The 23,642-nt window shown below is 39.0% G+C and overlaps 4 protein-coding genes across 4 annotated transcripts; 2 read left to right on the top strand and 2 right to left on the bottom strand.

The window, feature by feature from the left end:
- Positions 1-302: 302 nt before the first annotated feature.
- LOC148734776 (uncharacterized) lies at positions 303-9,141 on the bottom strand. Its single transcript, XM_088751801.1, has 6 exons — positions 9,004-9,141; positions 5,632-5,880; positions 3,890-3,990; positions 2,488-2,644; positions 1,700-1,885; positions 303-1,058 (listed from the first exon to the last, which is right to left on the bottom strand). The coding sequence occupies exons 2-6, from the start codon at positions 5,738-5,740 to the stop codon at positions 997-999; spliced, it is 615 nt and encodes a 204-aa protein (XP_088607927.1). The 5' UTR covers positions 5,741-5,880; positions 9,004-9,141; the 3' UTR covers positions 303-996.
- Positions 9,142-13,247: 4,106 nt separating this feature from the next.
- LOC148734773 (uncharacterized) lies at positions 13,248-20,238 on the top strand. Its single transcript, XM_088754691.1, has 2 exons — positions 13,248-13,840; positions 18,457-20,238. Exons 1-2 carry the CDS (start codon positions 13,348-13,350, stop codon positions 18,720-18,722), a joined length of 759 nt encoding a protein of 252 aa, XP_088610817.1. The 5' UTR covers positions 13,248-13,347; the 3' UTR covers positions 18,723-20,238.
- Positions 13,949-15,696, top strand: LOC148734775 (uncharacterized). The gene is made up of 2 exons (XM_088754690.1): positions 13,949-14,304; positions 14,393-15,696. The coding sequence occupies exons 1-2, from the start codon at positions 14,059-14,061 to the stop codon at positions 14,519-14,521; spliced, it is 375 nt and encodes a 124-aa protein (XP_088610816.1). The 5' UTR covers positions 13,949-14,058; the 3' UTR covers positions 14,522-15,696.
- LOC148734774 (uncharacterized) lies at positions 15,794-18,091 on the bottom strand. The gene is made up of 2 exons (XM_088754689.1): positions 17,872-18,091; positions 15,794-17,720 (listed from the first exon to the last, which is right to left on the bottom strand). The coding sequence occupies exons 1-2, from the start codon at positions 18,051-18,053 to the stop codon at positions 15,959-15,961; spliced, it is 1,944 nt and encodes a 647-aa protein (XP_088610815.1). The 5' UTR covers positions 18,054-18,091; the 3' UTR covers positions 15,794-15,958.
- Positions 20,239-23,642: the final 3,404 nt, after the last annotated feature.

Raw genomic sequence — 23,642 nt, 5'->3', positions numbered from 1 at the left:
GAAGTCTGCATTCTTTTATTTGTACCCAGCGTACAATTTAGAACGCTTTGAAAAAAATTTGAAAATAATCTAGACAAAATTATAATTGTCCGCGTAGCAGAAGTCATGAATAATTTACAGACATGATATGCAGCCTTAATTTGTTTTGATACCAGATCATCCGCAACATTCTCAAATAAACAACACACTTTAACTTACCAAACTTCAAAACACGTAACGCTTTAGAATAAATTAAAACGAGCAATCGAATTTCAGTTCATAACGGAGTCGCACTTAATTCACTTTGTGACCGGAATTTTGCTTGACGCAGTTGCTAGCCGTAGCAGCTTCCATTAATAACTCTGAGTTTCCATTGTAAGCTATTATATAAAAAGACAAGGTAAGGGACAGTACACGAGTGTTTCTATTTTATTTGTCAAAACCGGCACTTCAAACAGGAAGGTGGGATTTCCCCCCACATTTACTAATAACTTTACTAATTGGAAAAACAATTCTGAGAAAGTACTCGAGATCGAAAGCAAAATATAATTTAAAAAGGATAAGAAAATAATAGAGTTTTGTTCGCGGGCATAAATATGTTTTTGGCCCAACTCAGAGTCATTTCAGCCTATTCAGCCCATTCAGCCTAAGCCGCTATGCAAGGGTCGAAAATGAGCTCTGAGAAGAGCCCAAAACATATTTATGCCCCAAGTAAATAAACTCTTTAACCATTATTGTCAATTTGGAGGGTACTGAGAGAATAGCATTGAACTGCAAAAATGACAACATAACAGTCTGAACAGTTACGCATGCGTGCGAGCTGGCTTTAATACATTTCAGCCGGCCGAAATCTCTTTCGGCCCGCAAATTAAAATACACCACAATGCCCGACAAAGTGATAATAATAGGACAATCACATGACTTTTGGAGGAAAAGAAAACTACGATTAATATAGACGATTTACAATGCGAGTCCTTCTAAATATGTACAGGAATAACTTTCCATATGAAAAACTTTTCATGACTTGAACGAAAGATAGATCCACATGGCCAGAATAAGGTTTGAAACCGCGGCGACCACTGAAAACGATAGAATAGATAAACAAATTAGTTCAGTTAACAGATAAACAAATGAATGATAGTGATAAAGACGTCTCTTTTTTACCTTATATCTTTACTGCAATGGTACATATTTTCTTTTCTCCAGGCAAAACTGAAAACTAGATCACGACTAGATCACGGAGGGTCGTGGGTTCAAGTCCCATCTGGGGCTCGGATTTTTTCTATTACACTAAAAATTGTTTCATCTTTAAAACTGAAAAAAACGTTCCATATTTTTTTCTAGGTTTTGTCGCTTATTTTAGTTAATTAAGAGTGAAATGAGAAAAGAAAGGGTAATGAGGTGATGTAACTAGCGTAATACAGTTAGTAACACCGTATTCGATAAGTATTGTAAGTAGTGTTATAATGTTACTCCTGTGTCTGAATCTGTGGTTCTGTGCATTGGGCTGATGAAACATAACCTGACCAGTAGATTTCCAGCAGATTTGTCATTTGCTTAGGAACGATACTACAGAAATATAACTGCACTATAGGGAAGTCAAGGAATTTAAGAGTCAACGAAAGTTATGGCTGTCGATGGAGAAGGAGCTTTTAAATGACATTTCCCTTGATACAGTTAAAAAATCGTGTAAATCTATTTAAAAATTGTAAGCTCCTACCCAAACTTGAAGCTGAGGGGCAATATTTTACACAATCCTCTGATTGTTGTGACTTGTTCTTGTGTCCTCGACAGCTGTGTGTATCGTTCTTACAGACTCTTTCAATCTCAATTGGTCCACCTCCTCCGTTTTCACCGCACTTTTCGCACTCGCCATCTTTGCGTTTCCAATCTGAGTAAAAAACCCCTGAAAAAAAAAAATTAAAGCTATTGAAAAAGATATTTAGTGAACATGCTATAAAACGCATCCTCTATCCATGCAGAATAGTTGTTCCCTAGAAACTCTTAGCAAAGGTCTGATGGGGCGTTAGTTAATTGACTTTTTTAATAGTTAATTTCGACAATCTTCTGAGTAAATTTTTGTTTCATGCTCATACTTATAGCCACTGATTAGATAGAAAGTCAAGTTTGAACCAGGCCTGCGAATTATCAGTCGAGTATCTTTGTACTTCGTGCAGCACTCTCAGTAAAAAAAAGGCTTCTGACAAACTAAAACTCAGGCTTTTATTGCTTTTTACTTGAAAAGCATTATTCACCTGAGATATGTTGACAATATTCATTGAACCTGATGATTACATCATTTTTGTCTGCTTGAGAGGGTGATAATTAAAGCTACCTAAAGTCTTTCATGATAAGTAATTGTTTCCTAAACTTATCATCATTAAAAGATCGTGGGGTGGTGAACTTTACAATTTCCAATTTCTATATCATAATAATCGCTTGTCAGACATCTAATCTAACCCTAAACCAGTTAGAGCTCGAAATTCTCAACGAATAAATAACACTTACCGATTGCTTCAAAGGTAGATATTTCTATATTATTGCGTAGTACTTCTTCAAGATCGACTCCGTCGGAAATATTGATCGTCCCACCTCCCTCGGCCTTGTTAAAAGTCAGTTCTAATAATATCACCAGTGATCCGTGGTCCTTCAAAACATTACAAAACTGCAACGAGAAAAGAAAGAAATTTACTGATCAAGATCAAAGTTTAACCATAACGATTCACAAATATTTACTTTGTAAAAACGCTTCTCAAGCATTTGAATAGTTTGGTAATGAAATTTTACAAAAACGTAGGGAACAGTCATTATCTAGGTCAAGATTTTTTTTTCCTTTCTACTTGATGAAGAAGTGCGAACAGTGACAATAAAATTGACGGTGATGAATAGATTTTGTTTGAAAGTTATCTCATAGACCTTATTCAAGCTCCTCAGCGACTGGCAATCTTTATCTTGAACATTCGAGAACAAGACATATGAAAAATAATTTTTCAAGACTGGGTGTAAGTATATGAATAGTATTCCCATCTGTCTTCGTTCTCTACCTAAGTAACCATTTAAAAGAGCATTGCATCGGCAGCTCTTGAACATTTTGATGCGAGAGGATACTTATGTTGATGTCCATGTCTAATAGATAAATTTGGATTTAATTAAATCTTTTTAGCTGCATTTGCTTTTGTTGTTGTTTTTTCGCGTGTAATTTTTTTCCAGTCGTAAGATGTAATGCCAAATTGGCTTACCTATAACTTATCGTACTGTTTTTCTTTGTTTCTGTATACGCATGCTCTCTAAGTCATTTCCTCTTTTCAGTCAAACTTGTTTTTGAAGAATTTTTTCTCATGTTTGTCCCCCCCCCCCCCCCCCGGCCTCGAATAGCATCGTTAATTTGCGGTTAGGGATTGTTAGATATGTATTTCAATTGCTAAAAATAAATAACTTTTGTTGTTGTAGATAACACGATATTAGAGGAAGCAACTGAGTGACTCTTGAACCGGAGATTTAGGCAGTGAGTTTGATGACAGGATATTCTATAACTAGCTGAATCTCAAATTCAAAGTAGCTAACTCCTACGTTAGAATGCTCTTCTTTCTGAATGTAATGATATATCTGAATAATATAGATGTCGATAATTTAGGACCATGTCGGTTGTAGCTAGGTTAGTATTAACTTGTCACTAATCGGTAATTCTTTTTGCTTTTTGTCGGAAGTCAGTTATATTTTTTGCCTTGTGTCGCTAGTTGGTCATGAGGGCCTAAATACCACATTCCAACCATGGTCACTTTCTTCTGCCCGTCCCTGAAATGGCCGAGTTGAAGAGCCTCAGTTTCATTGTACTGTAAAGGTGATTTCAAGTATGGTGTGGGGCCTAAGGTTGTTCGCAAAACTCTCAAACAAAACTTTATACACCTACTGTAGCTGAAAGGTTTGTTTTAATATCCTGGTAAGATGACGATGACTCATTCTTTAACACGTTCCAAGGAAAGTCGTGTTTCACAGTAAACAAGCTGCATGCTGAAGAGATAAAACATAAAGCACAATTGTGTCAAAAACAGGAGATGTAAGATGAGAAAACAAATTGATTTGTTGATAAAAATGGAGATTGTTTGATAAAAAATGGATTAGTTGATAAAGCAAGAAAGAAAGAGGGGAAAATTTTAATTGTCACTGTAAGTGGGGATACTTGTTGAATAATTTTTTCATGCCACTACCGGCTCTCTTTTTAAATTGACTTTTTCATAATTTCGCCCGCACAGACTATCAAGTACCACTGAATGCCATTGACCAATAAATAAAGTTTTCCACAACATGCAAACATGTTTTCGAAATGTCCAGCAATGTAGCAAAAAAGACAATGTGGTCTAGCCGTATATGTTTCATCAAACGCCTAGTAAACGGAAAGAAGACAGATAAACTTCACAGGATGTTCAAACCAGAAATAATCGCCTTCATGGCGATTAATATCATCCATGATTTAGTATGGAAAATTAGTGGTAGATTCTTCTCGATCATTTGTGACCAATACACAAATATCTGGGTGACATGAAAGTGCTGCTGAAGGATGACGATTTTTTGTGTTTTGACGACATTAAAGTTGAAATAAAGGGTCGCTTCTCTAGAGCGAAACAACAAAGAAATAAAAAAACGAATTGAATGAACTGAGGGCGAACTAGTAAAGGTGGGAAAGAAATCCTCCCCCCCTCCCCACTCAAAATTTGCTGCACAGGCCCTGACGGTATGATATATGTCTTGTTATATGTATACGCGCAAGCCGAACAAGAAGACACGAAAGTGGGAGGCGAAAAAAAATGTTCTAGCATTCGAAAAAGAAGATAGATCAATTCATAAAATAACACACCAAGGGTTGTGCAATTTTAAGTATGAAACTATGCCAACTAAGGCCTCGCCAAACAGGACCGGGCACATTCCAATGGATTTTGTTTTTAATTTAAACGCTATTGCGAAAAAGGCACCCGTTGACGGCGTTTGTAAAAAGTCCATCGGGTTTGAAACACACCAAAACGTTTGAACGAAATAAAGCAGAAGGAATTGTGTACACTGAAGCCAATATTAAGGACTCAGAAAAGAGGCAACGGTTTCGAACAAAACGTTTGAGTAGAGGAGAGGCTCCTACTTACATAGAAAACGAACTTACAAAGATTAATTTTGTAATGACCTATAGAAATTTAATTAAAAAACTACTTTGTTTTTACCTTTGCTTTTCTACTGTTATTAGTTTGGTTTTCCTTTGTTTTTGTTTGTTTGTTTTGATTATCTTCATAATTTTTTGTATGTTTATTTGCTTCCTTCTCTTTTATTTATCTATTTTTTTTTTCACCACGAGGAGACCACTGAGATTTTAGTGGCCAATGGTATTACGAAGGAATGATTTACATTATAATTGAGCTGGCACTAACTACAGGAAAGCAAACAACTGAAATACTTCCATTTTACCGGCGTGAGCGCTGTGAAATTTTCGGCTTTGTCATTAGTTATTTCATTGAACGGTAAAACAGTGAAGGTGTCTTTTTTTTTTTTTTTTTGAAAGATAAAAATTGAGTAAGAAGTAACCTCTAAATTGAGTGCAAAATAAGTAAACCTTGAAAAGGGTGAAGGAAGAAAAGGAGTTCGCAGAGGATTTCTAAGTTTACTTACTTGATTTGATAGTTGGCTCTCCGCTTACAGGACAAGTTTGTGAATTTGTGGAGGGCTGGACAGGCGACTTTGTGGTTGAGGCTTCCATCGTCGAATGCAAGGAGGTCATGGTGGTCGGCAGAAACGTGGCAGTGGGTGATATAAATGAGCTGTAGCCTGCATTATTAATGTCGCTGTTGGATAATGTAATAGTTGCTGAGGTTGATATATTTGCTGAGGTTAATATAGTTGATGCTGTGGTCTGCGACACTAGCAAAATAAGTTAATACTTCAATATAAAACAGATACTTAACAACTATTCACAGGAGTGGTAGTGGTTATCAGTGCTTCGCAGCATGTTAAATATTCATCGCGGGTTATCGACATCGAGGTGAATAGCTGTTTAAGTATATAATAACACAGTGGGTTATTATAGTACAAAAAGAAGATTGTATATCATTTATTCCTGCAACGATTGCAATATTTTCGGACGCAAAATTCACGTAAGCTGCACAGGGGTGAAAAGTAAAGGATATTGAGAGTATGAGTAGCCATTCAGGACGTGTCTTCAACACTTTCTACTGTTTTAACATACACTATAATACGGCTGTTCCGAAAACGAGGAGTGCGGAGTGCGGAGTGCGGAGTGCGGAGTGCGGAGTGCGGAGTGCGGAGTGCGGAGTGCGGAGTGCGGAGTGCGGAGTGCGGAGTGCGGAGTGCGGAGTGCGGAGTGCGGAGTGCGGAGTGCGGAGTGCGGAGTGCGGAGTGCGGAGTGCGGAGTGCGGAGTGCGGAGTGCGGAGTGCGGAGTGCGGAGTGCGGAGTGCGGAGTGCGGAGTGCGGAGTGCGGAGTGCGGAGTGCGGAGTGCGGAGTGCGGAGTGCGGAGTGCGGAGTGCGGAGTGCGGAGTGCGGAGTGCGGAGTGTAAAAAAAAATTTAAAAAACTTTAAAAAAATAAATAATAGAATAATTAAATACCTATATAAACTAGAAATAGAAATTTAAGAAATAAAAATAATAATTATTAAAAAATTCACGCTGCCTGAAGTGGACTGTTCATATGGTACTATTTAACTCAAGATTTTCATAGTTAGCAGTTCACTTTTACGGAAAAAAAATGTAAAGAACAGTCCAGTTTTGACCATGTCTAGAAAATGTGAGAAAACGACCGAAAAATGCAACTAGCATTGTTCATCATTCGCATGACTTGTTCAAAGCCATCATAGATAAACAATAATCAGATCCACTTTTTCTGAAAATTCAAACAGAAAATTTTAATAAATAAACAGATGACAAAAATCAAGTTCTTTTCTCTGACAATGCAAACCGAAAAGTTTACAGCTGAATTGGAAATCAAGATGACTCTTTTGGAAACCGACGATGAATGTTTTCAATTTTTAAAAGACGATTGTTCGAAAGACAGAGGGCAAACTTGAAATTTAGTTATTTGCTGTTCGCATCAACATTGCTCCAATGAAAATCCCCTAGTAGGCCAATCTTAGCATTTAAATATTTCTCAGTTGTTTTGCAAAATATCCGGATTCGACCGTCCACACGTATCCAAAATGTTATAGGATTAAAAAATTTCTACTCTGGAGAGCGGATTCAAAAATTTCCGGATTTGCTTGCGAATTTGCCGAATACGTGTGGACGATAGCCGTATCCGGAAAGAAAAAGTTGCGGATTCAAAAATATCCGGATACGTGTGGACGGGGCCTTACATCAAGCGCTTTCAGAGTTGACCAAACATGCTAAAAACCTAATAAAATCACTTGGTTTTTTTTTCGCCTTCACAAATGAAAGAAGTTCCGTTATCTTGAAAGAACACAAAGTGGTAGCGTGACTGATCGACAAAAAGCGTTTGTTTTGTTTTTCTTGCGCATTCATCTCGCATCAGATTAATGGCAACTAATGCTATTGAAATTATTAGGTAGTTATTAGATGAAACTTGTTTTTATAAAGGATTTGAACAGGCCACCAGTTAACATTAAACTTAAATGTCGTTTTTTTACCAGCCTTTGCTGTTGTAAAGGGCATTACCGTGCGAGACTTCAGGGTACATATATGAAATACCAACAACATATCGTGATGTACGCATTGTATTATAGGGGACTTATTTGGAATACCTCTGCTTTATGAGTTACCTTTCCAATATACCTCAAACAATCTCTCTAAGCAACTTTCACGGATAGATAATACCTTTTGGGGAAGAAGTCAAATTGCGTCGGTGAACTGTTCGAACATCATGTCCAATCATAATTGGAAATTGGCCGGACATATTCAAAATTTGGTCGGACAAAGGCCGAAGACCGACTGTTACTTAGAGCTCTGGGAAACGGCCACTCATTCGATTCGCTGTTGATATTACCAAAAATAATACGAGATTAAGTCTGCAATACGTCAAAATTCATAAAGCATGCCACATATCCCTTGCTGTATTTTCCGTGAGTTTCCCCTTCCCTCCCCCCCTCCCCCCATTTTATCGTCGCCACCGTGAGGGGACAGCTTTTAGCGGTTAACGCATTGAATGTTTTAATCTCGTGAACATCACAAGGGTCATTACTGCGCACTGCGAAGACTAATATTCCCCAGCGTCTCAGAAAATAAGTTTTGTAGACACGGGTTTGCTCAACCAGAATTGATTAAAGAGTAGCCAAGGCTAGCAGGCTTCTCTAAAAGACGCCTTGTGCCCAGCAGACTCGCGTCAGTTCAACACGAAATAAGTCCACAGCAACTCTTTTCTAATAAATCATTAATGCCGAAGAGAACTAGCTTAATTTTATACTTAGGGCTAAAGAAACGTTTTCTTAAATAATAAAACCGATCAGTTTTCCTCGAGGACATTTGGTAACCAAACAAACTGAGGAAAACCGGAGTTTGAAAAGATCCGCTATTTAGAATGATAAGTTGCCGTTACTAGGTACGACAGAAAAATGCAACTAGCATTATTCAGCAGTCGCTATGACTTCTTCAAGACCATTATGGGTTTAAAATAATAAGATCCAAGTTTTATGAAAACAAAAATGGGAAAATCTATTTCTGATTTCGAGATTAGGATGTCTACAACAGAAGCCGACGATAAACGTGTTCAAATTTAACAGAAGACTGTTCGAAAGGCAGAGAGCAAACTTAACAATTTGTTGTTTGCCGTTCGCCAACATTGCTCTAATGAATCCCCCCACTAGACTAAAATTGGCATTCAGATATTTCACAGTTGTGTCGCATAAAGTGGAAGAGTTATCCAAGGCAAACAACTTTCTTTTACATGATGGTTTGTCCTTTTAGTGAGTCCACGACGAGTATCGCAAATGTAACTTCCAACCCCGAGCGTGATTTCAACATAACCCCTTCTTTCACCTACATCTTGAGGGGAGAAATGTGCTCAATTTTGCATACCTTGTGTGAAGAATAATCCCAAAAATAAGGACACCGTTATGTGCTTAGAAAAGATGTTTCCAGCGACTGAAGGGTTCGAAACGAAGCAAAGCGAGCGATCGACACAAATTTCAACGGCGTCTCCAACGAAACCTGACACTCAAGAACCTAACACCCTTCAGTTCCTTGTTTGCCGTTTTGTTTTGACGTAACCATGGTAACGCCTTGACATGCAAGCGAACAGGTGTAAAATACGTGTCTTTATCAGTTTAGAACGAAGAACACATTAATTACACATTTCATGTTGCAGTTGCCACGGAGAGTTCGGTTAAGTTAAGTTATCAATAAGTACATTTTAACTTGATAATTTTGGTCCGGATAAAGATATCCGGAATGCTTCCAGCCCTGTTAGCCCAAATGATTCGAAAAGCTAGAACGTCAATCCGCTTTTGCCTGCATTTCATAATACTTTCAGACATTTTGACGTTAAGGTCGTGTTTACCTCGCTTTCTAATTACACCTCATCTGGCAAACAGTCCACTTAGACTTTCCTAGCAAAACTTTCTCTCACTGGGTTTACAAACGAAAACAGTGGCGGTTGCACTCTCATTGTCCCCCACCCAATCAAAAATATACACTAAAGGCCTGTAAAATGCAACGTCTATTGGCAGTTTTGCATTAGATTACACCTCTTAGGCGTGGTTTATACGTCGCATTAGAGACGAATTTAATTCACACGAATTTAATTCCAGCAATTTTCTTCGACAGTAAAGCGACGTCTAAAACGATTTAAATTCGTCTGGCAAATTAAATTCGTCCTAGACGTTTTATCCGTGTGCCCCAGACGGATAAAACGTCTGAAATGCGTGTCAGTTTTAAACGCCGCTTTTCAGTCGCATCGAAGTAAATGCATACATTATTTTTCGACGACATAAATTATTCCACCTGTTAATTTTGAGCCCACGCTCACAGTTTCCACCTGCATGGCATGGGTAAGGGGAGAAGAGTTCCCGCGAAAATAGAAAACATGGCGACTGCTGGAGTCCTTTTCCGAAAAAGGTTGAGTCAGACTTGTTGGTCATGCGAGGCTGAAACGAAATACAGTTGTATTTCATGTGACAGACCTGTATGTGTTCGTTTGGAATGTTCTGTGGCTGAACTGGATGAAGACGCGAAGGGATGGGAGCCGGGGAAGCGAGTTGGGTACTGTCTTCCTTGTGCAAGAATTTATACACGAACATCCACTCCTCGGAGCCCAGAAGCATCTATCTTGGTAAATTTGGTGGATGAAACGTCTTCGCTATCAAAACGTCCCTCTTCTTCTCCCGCTTGCTGCAGTAATAAACATAATAAAGCCAGCAGTCGAAGCCTGAATTTTCGTCTTACTGCTACAAGCGTTGACATCTGAAAAGACAAATTCCTACGCCTTCGCCTCGCCTGAGCAATCTTTAGCATTAATGCCTCTCTGAACGCTGCCATGTTGTTTTTGGAAGTTGTCCGCCGATCAAAGTCAATGCAGGCACAAAACGACATCGAAATTATATTCGACGTCTAAAATGAACTGACATTTAATTTCGTCTCCCAGACGAAAAAAATTCATCAATTAAATTCGTGTCATTAAATGCGACGTATAGACAGGGCCTTAGTCTACAACCTAACATTCGACAATGGCGCAGTTCGACGTTCCAATTAAACATTTGACAATGCTATTGTCGAATCGAATGCATAACAAGATTTGTGTTCATCTATGCCATATCTAGTAAAAGGCAATTAACTAAGACCTGCATAGGAAATCTTTTCCACCTTGAGTAGATGGCCAAAAATCTTCCATCATCCACCACGCACAGGGAACACCTCACACTTTCGCGTTCAGAGAAACCCTTTAAGGGTCATCGAGTAAAATATAATTAACATTTCAAATCCGTTCAAATTTAAATTTAAAATCTTATACTCTAAGTCGACCTATAAGAGGTTTTTTTTTTTTCATTTTTAAAAACTAGGCCTCAACAGCCATTGAAAAACTATCTCTGGGTTAGGTTATCCATGAGGTCACGCAATCTTAGACAGAAATAGAACATTAAGTGCGGCACGTTGAAAGTCACTGGTTGTAACGTATAAAATTGCATTTGAACAGCATTAAGGAGACCCCAAGTTGTTATCTTAATTATATGATAATACAACATAATACTAAAAGGACGATTTTATTTTTCCTCAGTACTTTATGAGGCATTATCTTCTTGACCGTGTAGCGAGAAATGGCGTTGTTCGAAGACAAGCCGACTTTCTAAACAAGTGACACGAGATAACGGTAGGCAGCGGTAGAATGTTGGAGAACATGTTTTCGAAATAGTACAAACTCCAGTGAAATTTGCCCTACATCGTTGCTGGAGTTTTTACGTCGCTTTTAGCTGAGGTTTTACCGAAGTATTTTTGACGCTGATCCCAAATGCAGGTTACGTACGAGGGTAAACATGTTACATATATATGACTTTTGTTATTAAGGTAGCTGTTGTGTCGGTCACATGACCTGAGGAGGTAATGACACGTGGAGCGACGAGCGAGAGAGGTCGATTGAATTCGTTTGTTATTAGTTATCTTATATGTGATTAAAGAGACGTAGTTACGGACAGAATACAACACTGGCGACGAGGATGTTCAATACCTTCGCATAAATCAACATGGCAGCGGCAAGTGTTGAGTTTGGAGGAATTTTGCCGTTCGACTGTAAAGGCGCGATTACCTCAGTTGCTCCTCGGTGGAAAAAACGGGAAAAAATCTTTTGAATATTACCTCTTAGCAAGAGGAATCACCAACAGCGCTCGAAAAAAAGGTTTGCTGTTACACAGTGCTGGCAGTGAAGTGCAAGAATTATTCGAAACCCTGCAAGATCCAGGACCGCCGGCAGATGTAGGTGAAGACAATGCTGACGAATATCAGAAAGCCCTACGCACACTTGATGCTCATTTTAGCGCGCGGTTAAATGAGCCATATGAAAGACACGTCTTCAGAAATCTCAAACAGGAGGGAGGAGAGACGGTCGATTAGTTTATTACTCGGTTACGACACCAGGCGGAAAATTGTAATTGGGGTAACGCAGACGAGCCGATTCGCGATCAGGTCATCGACAAGTGCAGATCAGACGACTTGCGGCGGAAATTATTGTTAGAGGGAACCCATCTAACTCTGGAAAAGGTGCAAGAAATCGCTCGATCTTTTGAGGCAGTAGATATTCAGTTGTAAACGATGATGACTGGTGTGGAAGATGATCGTCAACGAGTTAACCGTATCGAACGTGGAGAAACCGCTGTCCAGTTCAAAGGAAGAGAAACGAAAGCCAAATGTTATCGTTGTGACAGAGAAGGTCATTTTAGTCGTCACAGTTGTTGTCCAGCAAGAAATGCCGAGTGTCAGAGGTGTCACAAGATAGGACATTTTGCTAAGGTTTGCCAAACCAAAACTGTCACCAGAAACAAAAGATTTTCTCCACGAGATGTGCCAGACAAAAGGAGAACGAATGTGAACTCGATTGATGATGACAACTTGAGAGTGGAGAGCGACGATGACGATTACGCACTCACTGTGGGCAGAGGAACTACAGGTGGGATGATAAATGTGTTAGTTGGAGGGATTTCTGTGCGAATGCTTATTGACTCTGGGGCAAGCACTAATGTGATTGATAAAGGAACATGGGAGGAGCTAAAATCCCAGAAGATTGAATGCAAATCCTATAGGTGGAAAAAGAAGCTGTATGCTTATGGGAGTAGTGTGCCTTTAGAAGTTATCGGTTGTTTCGAAGCAAGAGTAGTGCTGGGTGACAAAGTTTGTGAGGCAGAGTTTGTAGTGATTGATGGGACAGGACAACCCCTATTGGGAAGAAGTACAGCAATCAACCTTAGAGGGCTTCAGATAGGAAGTTCCATAAACTCTGTAAGCAGCGACATTGTAGAAGAATTCAAAGATTGTTTTACAGGAGTAGGAAAGCTAAAAGGATATCAGCTTAAGTTGCATATAAAAGAGAATGTGGCACCTGTGGTTCAGCCTCTGCGCAGACCACCATTCAATCTTAGAGACAAAATCGAGAAGAAATTAGACGAACTGGAGAACACAGACATCATTGAGAAAGTAAACAGTCCATCTCAGTGGGTCAGCCCTGTAGTTGTAGTTCCAAAACCCAATGGGGAAGTGAGACTTTTACTCCGTTCACACCAAAGCTTAAACATGTTTTAAACTTGTTTTGATAAACATATTTATGAGGACTAGCCGTTCACACTGCGGGCGCGTTTAAGAAAACGCGTCTTAAACCGTGTTTAACAAAACTACCTCGTCAGGTAGTTTAACAATCATGTTTGATAAAACCTATTCAAAATGGCGACAGAAACCAAAACGCGCGGAAGAGTTTGGGAGCATAAAGAAACCCTCCTGTTGCTTGAAAAGTGGGGAGACGAAAATATCCAGCTTAAGCTAAAATCATGTACACGAAAAAAGTCTATATGGCTAGAAATTGCGGCATATCTTCGAGCTGCTGGCTACGAAGACAGAGACGACAGCAGTTGTAAGACACGAATTCACACTCTGATAAGCGCCTACAGAAGTTACAAAGACGAATGCACCAAGACGGGAAATGCCACACCAAAGAAGAAGCCGGCTTTCTTCGACGAAGTGGACGAGCTAATGTCGCACAAGCCATGTACAAAACCAAAGGTGATTATAAAGTCCGCAACAATTTCCATTGATGGCGACGGTGATGGAGAAAAAACAAAAGCAGAAAACGTTGAGCCGAACGTAAACATCCCTGGCAGCAGCAACGAAAGGTCCGAAAACCTTGAGAAACCTTTCAACTGTGTGACAGCGGTGACAGGTAAGAGTTATAAAATGCTCTCCGATTGGAGGGCCAGACATTACAATGGTGTTCAAAAGTAACATCTATCGTCGTCTGTAAAAGTAACGTCACAACAAGAACTTTATACACCCTATGCAGAACGAAAAGAGACTGGGAGCGTTTAACTTGAAAACGAGGCTAGTTGGGCCAAGTAAATAAAAATGGCCGCCTGATGTGAAGAGCGCCAGGTTTTGAAAATGCCGCAAAACTGTTGCGTGCCAAACTGTACCAAAAAGAAGTACAGAACCGAAAGTGGGGAGAAAATTTCTTACTTTAAATTTCCGGACGACACTATCCTAAAAAAGCGTTGGCTCCATGCCATTCGTCGAGACGAAGGAAAAGAGTTTAGAGTCAGCGAAAACACGAAGGTCTGTTCTCGTCATTTTAAGCCCGAGGACTTGGTTAAAGCTGTTGGAGGTCAGCGTGTTTATGTGAAGGCAGGGGTAATTCCATCTCGATTTTCGTGGTCCAAAGCAGGTTCTCCGAAAAAGAGAGCACCTCCTAAATGTCGCAATATTTCTTCTATAACAGGGTGTTCAAACAAGGAGTTGCAACAATCTCAAAGTCAAAGTCAAACAACTGCAAATGCAGCTAAAGCAACTTTTGAAACCTGTACTTCATCGGCAGCTATTAGTTATCCTGATGTGGAAAGCAGCTTAAATTCGTGTGGAGATCAAACAGGTGAAGTTAAAGAACTTGTAAGTATTCGAGGTTTTGAACTCGAAAATGCGAAGTTAAAGGCTGAAATAGAGGTATTAAAACGCCAGTTGAATCTTAAAGATTCCCGCCTTTTTTAACCACGCAATTTTACTACCGACGAGGACATTGCCTTTTATACTGGATTTCCTAACTTAGCAACATTTAATGCTGTGTTTGAATTTTTAAATACTGTATCGAAAGGAGAAAACATCAGGTACTGTTCATCAAAAGAAAGAACTGTCCAAAAGGAGTTTTACGATGGTGGAAACGAGGAACCAGAGGGATGTACTAGCATAGGTAGACGAAGAAGCTTAGAACCCAGAGAGGAGTTCTTCCTTGTTCTGTGCAGACTGAGAAGAGGATTTTCAGAAAAACATCTGGCTCACTTGTTTGGTATTTCACAATCGACAGTAAGCAGAACATTCCTTTCTTGGATTAAATATATTTAAAATTGAAATTTAAAATTTGGTCAAGTATCTATATGGCCTAATAGGGAGGTCATAAGAGCTACAATGCATGACAGCTTTAAAGAGAAGTACTCTTCCACCCGTGTAATAATCGATTGTACGGAAATAAGATGCCAAATGCCTTCTAGCCTTCTGTTGAATTCCAAACTGTTCAGCTCCTATAAGAACCATGTAACTCTAAAAGGCTTAGTTGGAATTGCTCCCAGTGGAGCTATAACTTTTATCAGTCAGCTATATAGTGGAAGCATTTCCGATCGTGAAATTGTTGAACGAAGTGGTTTCCTGAAGTTGAAGTTTGACAATGGTGACACCGTGATGGCCGATAAAGGTTTTACAATTGAAGACCTACTCCCACTGGGTGTAACCCTAAACATTCCCCCCTTTTTAGGTTCCAATAGCCAAATGACAGCACAAGATGTTATCAAGACTCAAGAAATTGCTTCTGTTAGAATATATGTTGAACGGGCTATCAACAAAATCAAGAATTTTCACTTATGGGATAGTGTTGTACCCCTCAGTTTGTTTGGGGTAGTAAACCAAATGTGGAGTGTCTGTGCCTTTTTATGTAACATTCAGGACCCTCTCATTTCCACTTAACACTGAGTTAGACAGAGCTCTGAGGTACACTACAGAATTTCAGTCAATTTAATAAATGTAAACTTCATGATATCTCTCAGGTTAACTATTTTCTAAACCAACTAAAACTAAGGATGTGATTCGCTTGCTTTCAGTCCCAAACACTTTAAGATGAAGTTTTACATGTAGTTCCAAAGATCTTAAAATCAAATAATAAAGAGGTACTAAACTTACAAAAGCTTTATCCTCAAAGCTATCTTATTATGCAGACCATGTTGGTTTAAACATATCCAGTTAGGTATGAGACACAATTCTCTTTACTCATGACAAGATTAGATTGTGGTAGTTAACCCTTCTAGTGCTTACTAAACTCTACAGAGGCTGGTGCTATGAAATATTCAAAATAGCTGTTCCTTAGGCCTTCATTCAATACTTCCCAGAATTGAGGATCAATTATGATCCTCTCTATACTTATGCCTTTGTTAGTATAGATAACAAAGTCACACCAACTTGCTCTTGTAATACCTAGTTGACCCTGTATCTGGAAGTAGTACTGATGCCCCCTTTTCAGCCTTGGCTTTCCATTTACATTTTCTGCAAAGAAACTTTCATCTGCACATGCTTCTAAGGGACTAACATGACATTTTGTGTAAGGACATTTAACCTCTACCAACCCAAAAGGCTTGCTACAGCCTCGGTCAATGACCTTGCCATCTGGTGATGCTGCTAAAAAGGGAGAGGCCATACTGACAACAAGACCACTTTTGAACACTGAAACTGGATTCCTTGTTGAAAACATATATTTTTTATACTCCTTTAAGGCTACAGGCTCGTAGGTTTTCCCATGTGCAGTTTGTTTGGCAGTAAATGGTTTGGGATGAAGCAGATTGTTTACTAGAGTGTCATGATTCCTTTGCCTTTTTACAATTGTATAGAAATTAGATGCTGTATACCGAAATTTTCTTTCTGCCTGCCATTCTTCTGATGCTACTTGTTCAATTGTTTTCTTCTCGATGGTATTAAGCTTTACCTCATCAACAATCAAATGTTCCAGGAGTGCTTCCTGGCTGCTTCTTAAATCATCTGGCTTTTCATATGGCTCAGATTGTTGCAAAGGAAATGGAGGATATACAGAAATAGCATTTTGTTCATTATGACAGTCTACTCTTGGCATTGAGTCAATATTACAGAAAACTTGAAAATTAGACTCTGTGAACTGTAACTGGTAACTTGCATAGGAGCCACTTGGACATTTTCCAAATTTTGTTTCCTGTAAGTTGGTACAACCAGTAGACATAATTTGAGACAGGGAAAACTTAGGGTTGATCTTTTGAAGTTTGTCTTTTAACAAAGCCTCATCAGATGCCTGTGTACCCAAATTTTTCCTAGCTTCATACAACAAGCACCTTACTCCACTATCAGGGTTATATTCTGCATCTAAATTCACCTTTTTTACCTCAAGTTCCATGACAGGTTGGGGCTTGATTTTATCCCCTCTTACAGGCCTGTGCCATAGTTGTAAACTTGAAGTGCATGCCTTAACTTGTGTCATAGCAGAGTCATTTTCCAAGTCCTTGATATCTTGACAACAATACAAGCTGAACTTACAGAGTTTCATCATAACAGCCAGCACATGATTGCAAAAACCAACAGTTCCTGCTACACATGTACATGAGGCATATTTAACAGCTCCAGTTACTAAACAAAGTGCAACTTGTAATTTATGGGGTGGCTCATTTTTTTTGAAACTATGGTAACACAAGCATTTAAAAAAGAAATTATGGTCGTCACTTGCGCAAGTTAAGTCCTTCAGATATTCATCAACAAGAAATGTTTTTGCCTTTTTCATGCTTGTTGGAACCGCATGGTTCTGTTTATTTTTGTCCAAGTTTTTTCCAGATTTAGAAATATGTAATTCCATCTCTGCCCTTGTGAATAATGGCATGCGTTGCAAATTTGTAGACCATCCAGCTGATGGAAATTCAACAGTTCTTTCCTCAGGCATCGCATCACTTTGAGCGAGTTGTTCTTGTCTCTCCTTCCGACGCGTGTATAACAGATTTTTATCGGGATCCACAACATCTTTATCACGACCAGACGCAACATATTCAAGAACTCTTTAAAATGAAAAGTTGAAAAACTATTAATCATTTCATCAACATTTCATTTCGAAAAGTAATTCCTAAAATCCTTTGATCTTCTTGTACGATATTAAAATCTGTTTAATTCTAAGAAGTATCACGCACGACTGACAAATACTGTACTTGCCTTTTCGCCAATTGTGCCTTTGTTTTTAACCCCTTTGCTGGATCGCCACGACATTTTAACCAAAAACGAAGTTCATCTGATTTTAGAGCAGTCGGATTTCTTCCTTGAAGCGATGCTCCTGGGATATCTTCCTCTGTAAGAATCTGAGAAAGACGGCTACTTACAGAGTCATGAGCGGCCATATTTTTAACACGAGCTAACAAGGCCCAACTAGCCTCGTTTTCACGTTTATCGCTCCCAGTCTCTTCTCGTTATGCATAGGGTGTATTTCAGTGTCAAAAATATTTAGCAGCACAGGCACAAGCTAATATTGGGGACAACAGTCTCGTTAACAACAATTATTAATCTACAATATAAACTCTAAAATCTGACATCTCAAAAAAAGTAATAATCAATCAATCAATACGTTTGGAGAGTTTTTGAATGCGTACAAGGAGATAAGAGACAGGTGTATCCATATATTACAGTGTAATATTGAGATAACTAAACCAAAAGTCAATTTATCATATTTTATGTCTCTCTTGGCTTTCACGTTTAAGCAACCGTTTGAAGTTTTGGCGGTCGCCATGTAACTTGTTCCTTCAGGTGTAACGGAAGCCGATGAAACAAAGAAGCCGGTATCCCGTCAGTCGGCCGTCTTAAAGGCAAATAAAAAGAGGAAAACCGCGTCTGATGTCTTTACAAAATTTGACAAAATGTTTGAGTCCTTTATGGAGTATCAGCAAGCGGCTGACAAGAGCTTCATCGAAGCTGAAGCGGCAAGAGAGAGACGAGAGGAAGAAAGAGCGGAGAAGCGAAGGAAGGAGGATCAAGAATTTCTCCTGAAACTGGCGCAGGTTCTGCATAAGTAGAAACTAGTAAATACCGGCGTCGGTTTCCAGTTCGGTATTGTCATTTTGTGTGAGCCGTTAGAAAAAAATTAGACCAGCTTATGAGCGATTTTAAAACGTTCATTCCTTGAAATTATATTTCTTGTTTAATTTGACGGCATTATCGTTAGTTCATTCGCTGTGATTCATTCCTCAAATGATTTGGCTCATATTTTTAAACGCCTTTTTCAATACTATTCAAATATCAAGCTTGGGTTTCCTAAGCCTGCTTTTAATGTTGGACGGATATTTTAAGTATCGAGTCTGTGCACATTTGTAGTGTATCTCCTCGGCTGCATGAGGAATGAGGCATGTGACTTTTCTCTGTTACTGGTACATATCATATCCGTAAATAAATCCGTTAAAATGCACTGGTCATGCAGTACCGTGGCCCATAAGTGCAAAACACAACACAAATACTGAAAACACAACACACACAAACTGAAAACACAACACACACTAACTGAAAACACAAAACACACGCTAAAAACACCACAAACTTATTTGAAACACAATACATTTATCTGAGACACAACTAACAACGCAACACAAACACTGAAAACACAACACATACAAGCTGAAAACACAACACATTTATCTGAGACACAACACATTGTGTTTTGCACTTATGGGCCATGCACCTACACAACACAAACACAGGAAAGTGTGTTGCGTTTTCAGCTTGTGTGTGTTGTGTTTTCAGTGTTTGTGTTGTTAGTTGTGTGTTGTGTTTCAGATAAATGTATTGCATTTCAAATAAGTTTGTGGTGTTTTTAGTGTGTGTTTTGTGTTTTCAGTTTGTGTGTGTTGTGTTTTCAGTGTTTGTGTTGTGTTTTGCACTTATGGGCCACCGTAGGGGGTCAGACATGGGATTCCCCCAAGAAATACACTTAATGTTATGTATGTGTCTATTATTGAAGAATTTCCTACAGTTCTTGTTTGCTACTAAGAACTCCTGTGATTTCAGTACTTATTCCACATTATTTTTCTAAATCTAACTCCCAGGGAATTCCAATATTCCTCAATTTACAAATGTAGTAGTCAATACAGAATCAACAGAGCTTTGCTTATTTCATGTGCAGGAATTGCAATTCACCAAGAGTCCACCTCAAAATACAATGACGATAATGTATATGTTGTAGTACATATTTCATACATTAACATGAACAACAACAACAACAACTTTATCACTCCATAATTTAGGAATTACAGTCATTTGTAAAAAACTGATTTGATAAACTTGTTTAAGGGTTACCTGAACTCCCTGAAATAACTAATTAGCTAAAAACACCAGAGAGCTGAACATGACCGAGAACAAAGGAAAATAAAATTTGAACCAAGTATAAAATTAAACTACAACATATACATGCCTATAAACTGTATATATATGAACAAGAAATCACATGAACTAACCTGAGTACAAAAATAAGAATCAAGTTCTACTTGAGCGGGACACAAAATTCTTACACTATGGAAACTGCAATTATTGCATTCTTGTTACTCCCTGAAAATACACTTGATTTATATTATCAATCATACGACCCTTCTCCCAGTCAGAGGTGTTGAATGCACTGTAAGAAATACAACCTCTTCTTACTGCTCTCAGCTGCTTGCAGGCTCAGAGAAGGTTTCAAAGTCAGTTTAAAATAAATTTTCACAAGAGTTTTTTTTCAAGTTACTGGTGGGTGAAAATTCTGTGAATTAACTGTAAGTTACTAAAGGGACTGTGTCACATCGTGGAGTTGAATATTTGGACCTAAACAGAGCCACAGTATTTGTAAAATAATTCAATCCATGTGACTACACTACCCCAGCTGATATAATATTCTAACAGTCTGGCATGAATTATTGTTTTGTGATTTTCAATGTCTTGCTTTTTCACAGGAACAAATTCAGTCTGTATGAATTTTTTAAAAATTTACTGCTGAAAACAAACTTTTGTAGGCCTTCATACAATTCAAATCTAGTATGTCATGTATGTATAGTACTCTTCCATAACTGATATACCCTCTTAAGTATTTGATTTCACCTCAATTCAGTTAATAGTAAATTATTTCATATCACACTATAATTGGATAATCAGAATAGAGTACTCTTTTTCTGTATATTGTTGATTTAAGAATACTTTATTATTATAAAACAAATGCAACAAAACAGCTACAACAGCTTAAAATGACAATTCAATGTTAGATTTAACCCCCACACAAATAGACTGCAGTGCTGAGCAAATGCTCTGTAAAGGATGCAAGATTGCAAGATGTTTTATAGTCATAAGAATGTAAGTACCTGGTTAGGGTGGGAGTGGTGAGTCTTTAATAAAGAGGCAAAGATGCCCTTCTGAAATTTGAAAAAATTCCCTAGATTGAAAAGAATCCCTAAATGAGATAAATCAGAGTGTGGCTCGAGCCAGCTTTAAATGGTAATTAAGTATGTTGATTGCTTTTTTGTGTGTGTGGTTTTCTCTTGCATGTGATTGTTAAATACACAATTAAAATGTCAAAGTAGAAAATTATTGAATTGATCATGGTTTCTGGATTCACAAAGTACATGTAATAGCTAAATTCTTTCTTTAATTAAACTTGCATGACCATAGAATTTACAGCTACAACAATTTTATAAGCAAAATTTAACACAGGTCTGCACCGTAATTTGTGTTGGTAATAAAGTTACCACTTTGTTTTGTTTTTTAGCCTCCCAAGCAGACATTGTTAGGAGAGGTTGCCTGGAAAGCCAAAACAATGTCTGCATGGGAGGCTATTCACACAGCAATCACAATAAAGATGCCTTGATGGCTTCTCTGATGGCTACAGCATTCCTGTTTTGTCCTTGGTTTGGATTGACCGGGTAAACACCAAGATGGAGCTGCACACCTTGCAGCCACTCCTCATTAAAGTCTTCACCCATGACTTCACAGAAGTTGTGCAACACACAACAGGCAGCAATGACAAGACAAACAGTCTCAACGTTAAGGTCCAGCCTCTTTGCAATTCTTCTGAACCTACCCTTTAGCCTTCCATAGGCATTCTCCACCACCACTCTTGTCATGCTCAGAGTCTTGTTGAAATTCACTTGTTCTCGCGTTAAGTTCCCATTATCAGTATACGGCTTCATTAGCCAGTCGCTGAGGGCATATGCAGAGTCCCCAACTATCAAGGGTGGAACTCTCACACCTGATATGACTCGAGATAATTGAAGCGGTAGGAAAGTCCTCGCACAACAGCGGGAAAAAAGCGGTGAATTTTTAAATACCCGCGCGTCGTGAACTTTCGCCGGTCATCCAACAAAAATGTCAATAAAACGATAGTTGCTGTCAACCAATCCCTGCAGTGTTACTGCGTGGAATCCTTTTCGATTCACGTAATCTTCCAGACTTTGGAAAGGTGCAATGATAGGGATATGGCAACCGTCAAGAGCGGCCACTACTTGGGGAAAACCCCGCACGATCTCTAAAGCCATCGATCTGATCTTGTACTTCATGCTCATTTTGCGGAAAGAAAATATACCGAGGAAGAAGAATACCTGAAAGTACCTCGCATACCTGTTTCACGATGGTACATACGGTGGATTTTCCAACGCCAAACAAGTTTCCAATAGTTCTGTAGCGAGCGGAGTCGGCAAGTCAATACAAAGTAATTGCAACGCGATGGCGAACTGCAATGGCTTTACGAAAGTTCGTGTTCCTTTTCGCGATATGGGGTGATAGTTCAGCGCACAGATATTCAAACGAATCCTTCGACATCCTGAAGTTCTCTGCCCAATCATCATCGCTCCAGCCTTGGCAGGTCTCCTCCCAAAAGGACTAAGACCTGCTTTTACTCCAAACTCCACTCCACGTAAACTTGGGGCGCATTGAAATAGTTGTCGCGTCAACCACATTAAAAATACAGATGACACAAGACATCTGCGGCGGAGGTATCGGTAGAGTCGCTTCCTGAACAGCTTTGCGCGATTTTCCGCGACTTTTCGGCTTTCTTCTCTCTGTCTCTTCCAAAACAAAAGCACAATATTTCGCCCATCCGCCATTTTGTTTACATTTTACATGTTGTGGCTATCTGAGTTTGTAACATTTTACGTCAATTACACGAACACGAGGCTGAGCATGAACATGAGGCTGCGTTGTTGTCAACTCTTGCTGTTCAGTGTGAACCAGTCAATCAGTTAACCAGGGTTTATTAAACAGGGTTTCATTAAACTTTGTTTAGTTAGACATGTTTTATTAGTGTGAACGGGGTATTTGTGTAGACATGAGACAAGCAAATTGTGCGGTAGAACGTGAACAATACCCCATTCCAACCATTGATGAAGTACTTCAAGACATGAACAATAGTAAAGTGTTCAGCAAGCTGGGCTTAAGATGGAGGTACCATCAAATTGAATTATCTGAAGAATCCCGTGAGATTACCACATTCATCACACACAAAGGTCTGTACCGATATAAAAGATTGATGTTTGGGATATCAGCAGCTCCGGAGAAATACCAGCAGGTTATCCAGCAGACATTGCAAGGTATTGAAGGGGTACACAATATCTCAGATGATATTATAGTGCATGGTGCAACACATGACCAGCATGATGAACGCCTGCGAAAAGTGATGATGCGTGTACGTAAATGCGGCCTTACCCTCAACTTAGAAAAGTGCCAATTCTCCATGAGTCAGTTGACAGTCATGGGCCATGTCCTGTCAAGTCGAGGAGTGGGTGTGGCCGCTGACAAAGTGAAGACAGTAGTCGAAGCAAGAGAACCAGAATCGATTTCAGAAGTCAGGTCATTCTTAGGTCTAGTAAATTACAGTGGAAGGTTTATTCCAAATCTTGCGACACTGTCAGAGCCACTGCGAAGACTGACAAAGAAGGATATTGTGTTCCACTGGGGATCAGAGCAAGCAGCAGCATTTCAGAAGC

This window comes from Stylophora pistillata, chromosome 3 (genome assembly GCF_964205215.1).
Source record: "Stylophora pistillata chromosome 3, jaStyPist1.2, whole genome shotgun sequence".
Classification (NCBI taxonomy): domain Eukaryota; kingdom Metazoa; phylum Cnidaria; class Anthozoa; order Scleractinia; family Pocilloporidae; genus Stylophora; species Stylophora pistillata.
The sequence above is the reverse complement of the archived record's forward strand: the minus strand, read 5'-3'. Positions and strand labels throughout refer to the sequence as shown.

Excerpts from the sequence above, each read along its gene's own strand:
- LOC148734776 (XM_088751801.1), bottom strand. The coding sequence starts at position 5,740 with ATGACCTCCTTGCATTCGACGATGGAAGCCTCAACCACAAAGTCGCCT. Across the intron at positions 1,886-2,487 it reads ATCTACCTTTGAAGCAATCG|GGGTTTTTTACTCAGATTGG; the intron begins GTAAGTGTTATT and ends TTTTTTTTTCAG. Across the intron at positions 1,059-1,699 it reads CCCCTCAGCTTCAAGTTTGG|TGGTCGCCGCGGTTTCAAAC; the intron begins GTAGGAGCTTAC and ends TATCGTTTTCAG.
- LOC148734775 (XM_088754690.1), top strand. The coding sequence starts at position 14,059 with ATGCCGCAAAACTGTTGCGTGCCAAACTGTACCAAAAAGAAGTACAGA. Across the intron at positions 14,305-14,392 it reads GTGTTTATGTGAAGGCAGGG|GGTGTTCAAACAAGGAGTTG; the intron begins GTAATTCCATCT and ends CTTCTATAACAG.
- LOC148734774 (XM_088754689.1), bottom strand. The coding sequence starts at position 18,053 with ATGGCCGCTCATGACTCTGTAAGTAGCCGTCTTTCTCAGATTCTTACA. Across the intron at positions 17,721-17,871 it reads AAGGCACAATTGGCGAAAAG|AGTTCTTGAATATGTTGCGT; the intron begins GCAAGTACAGTA and ends TTCATTTTAAAG.
- LOC148734773 (XM_088754691.1), top strand. The coding sequence starts at position 13,348 with ATGGCGACAGAAACCAAAACGCGCGGAAGAGTTTGGGAGCATAAAGAA. Across the intron at positions 13,841-18,456 it reads CTGTGTGACAGCGGTGACAG|GTGTAACGGAAGCCGATGAA; the intron begins GTAAGAGTTATA and ends TTGTTCCTTCAG.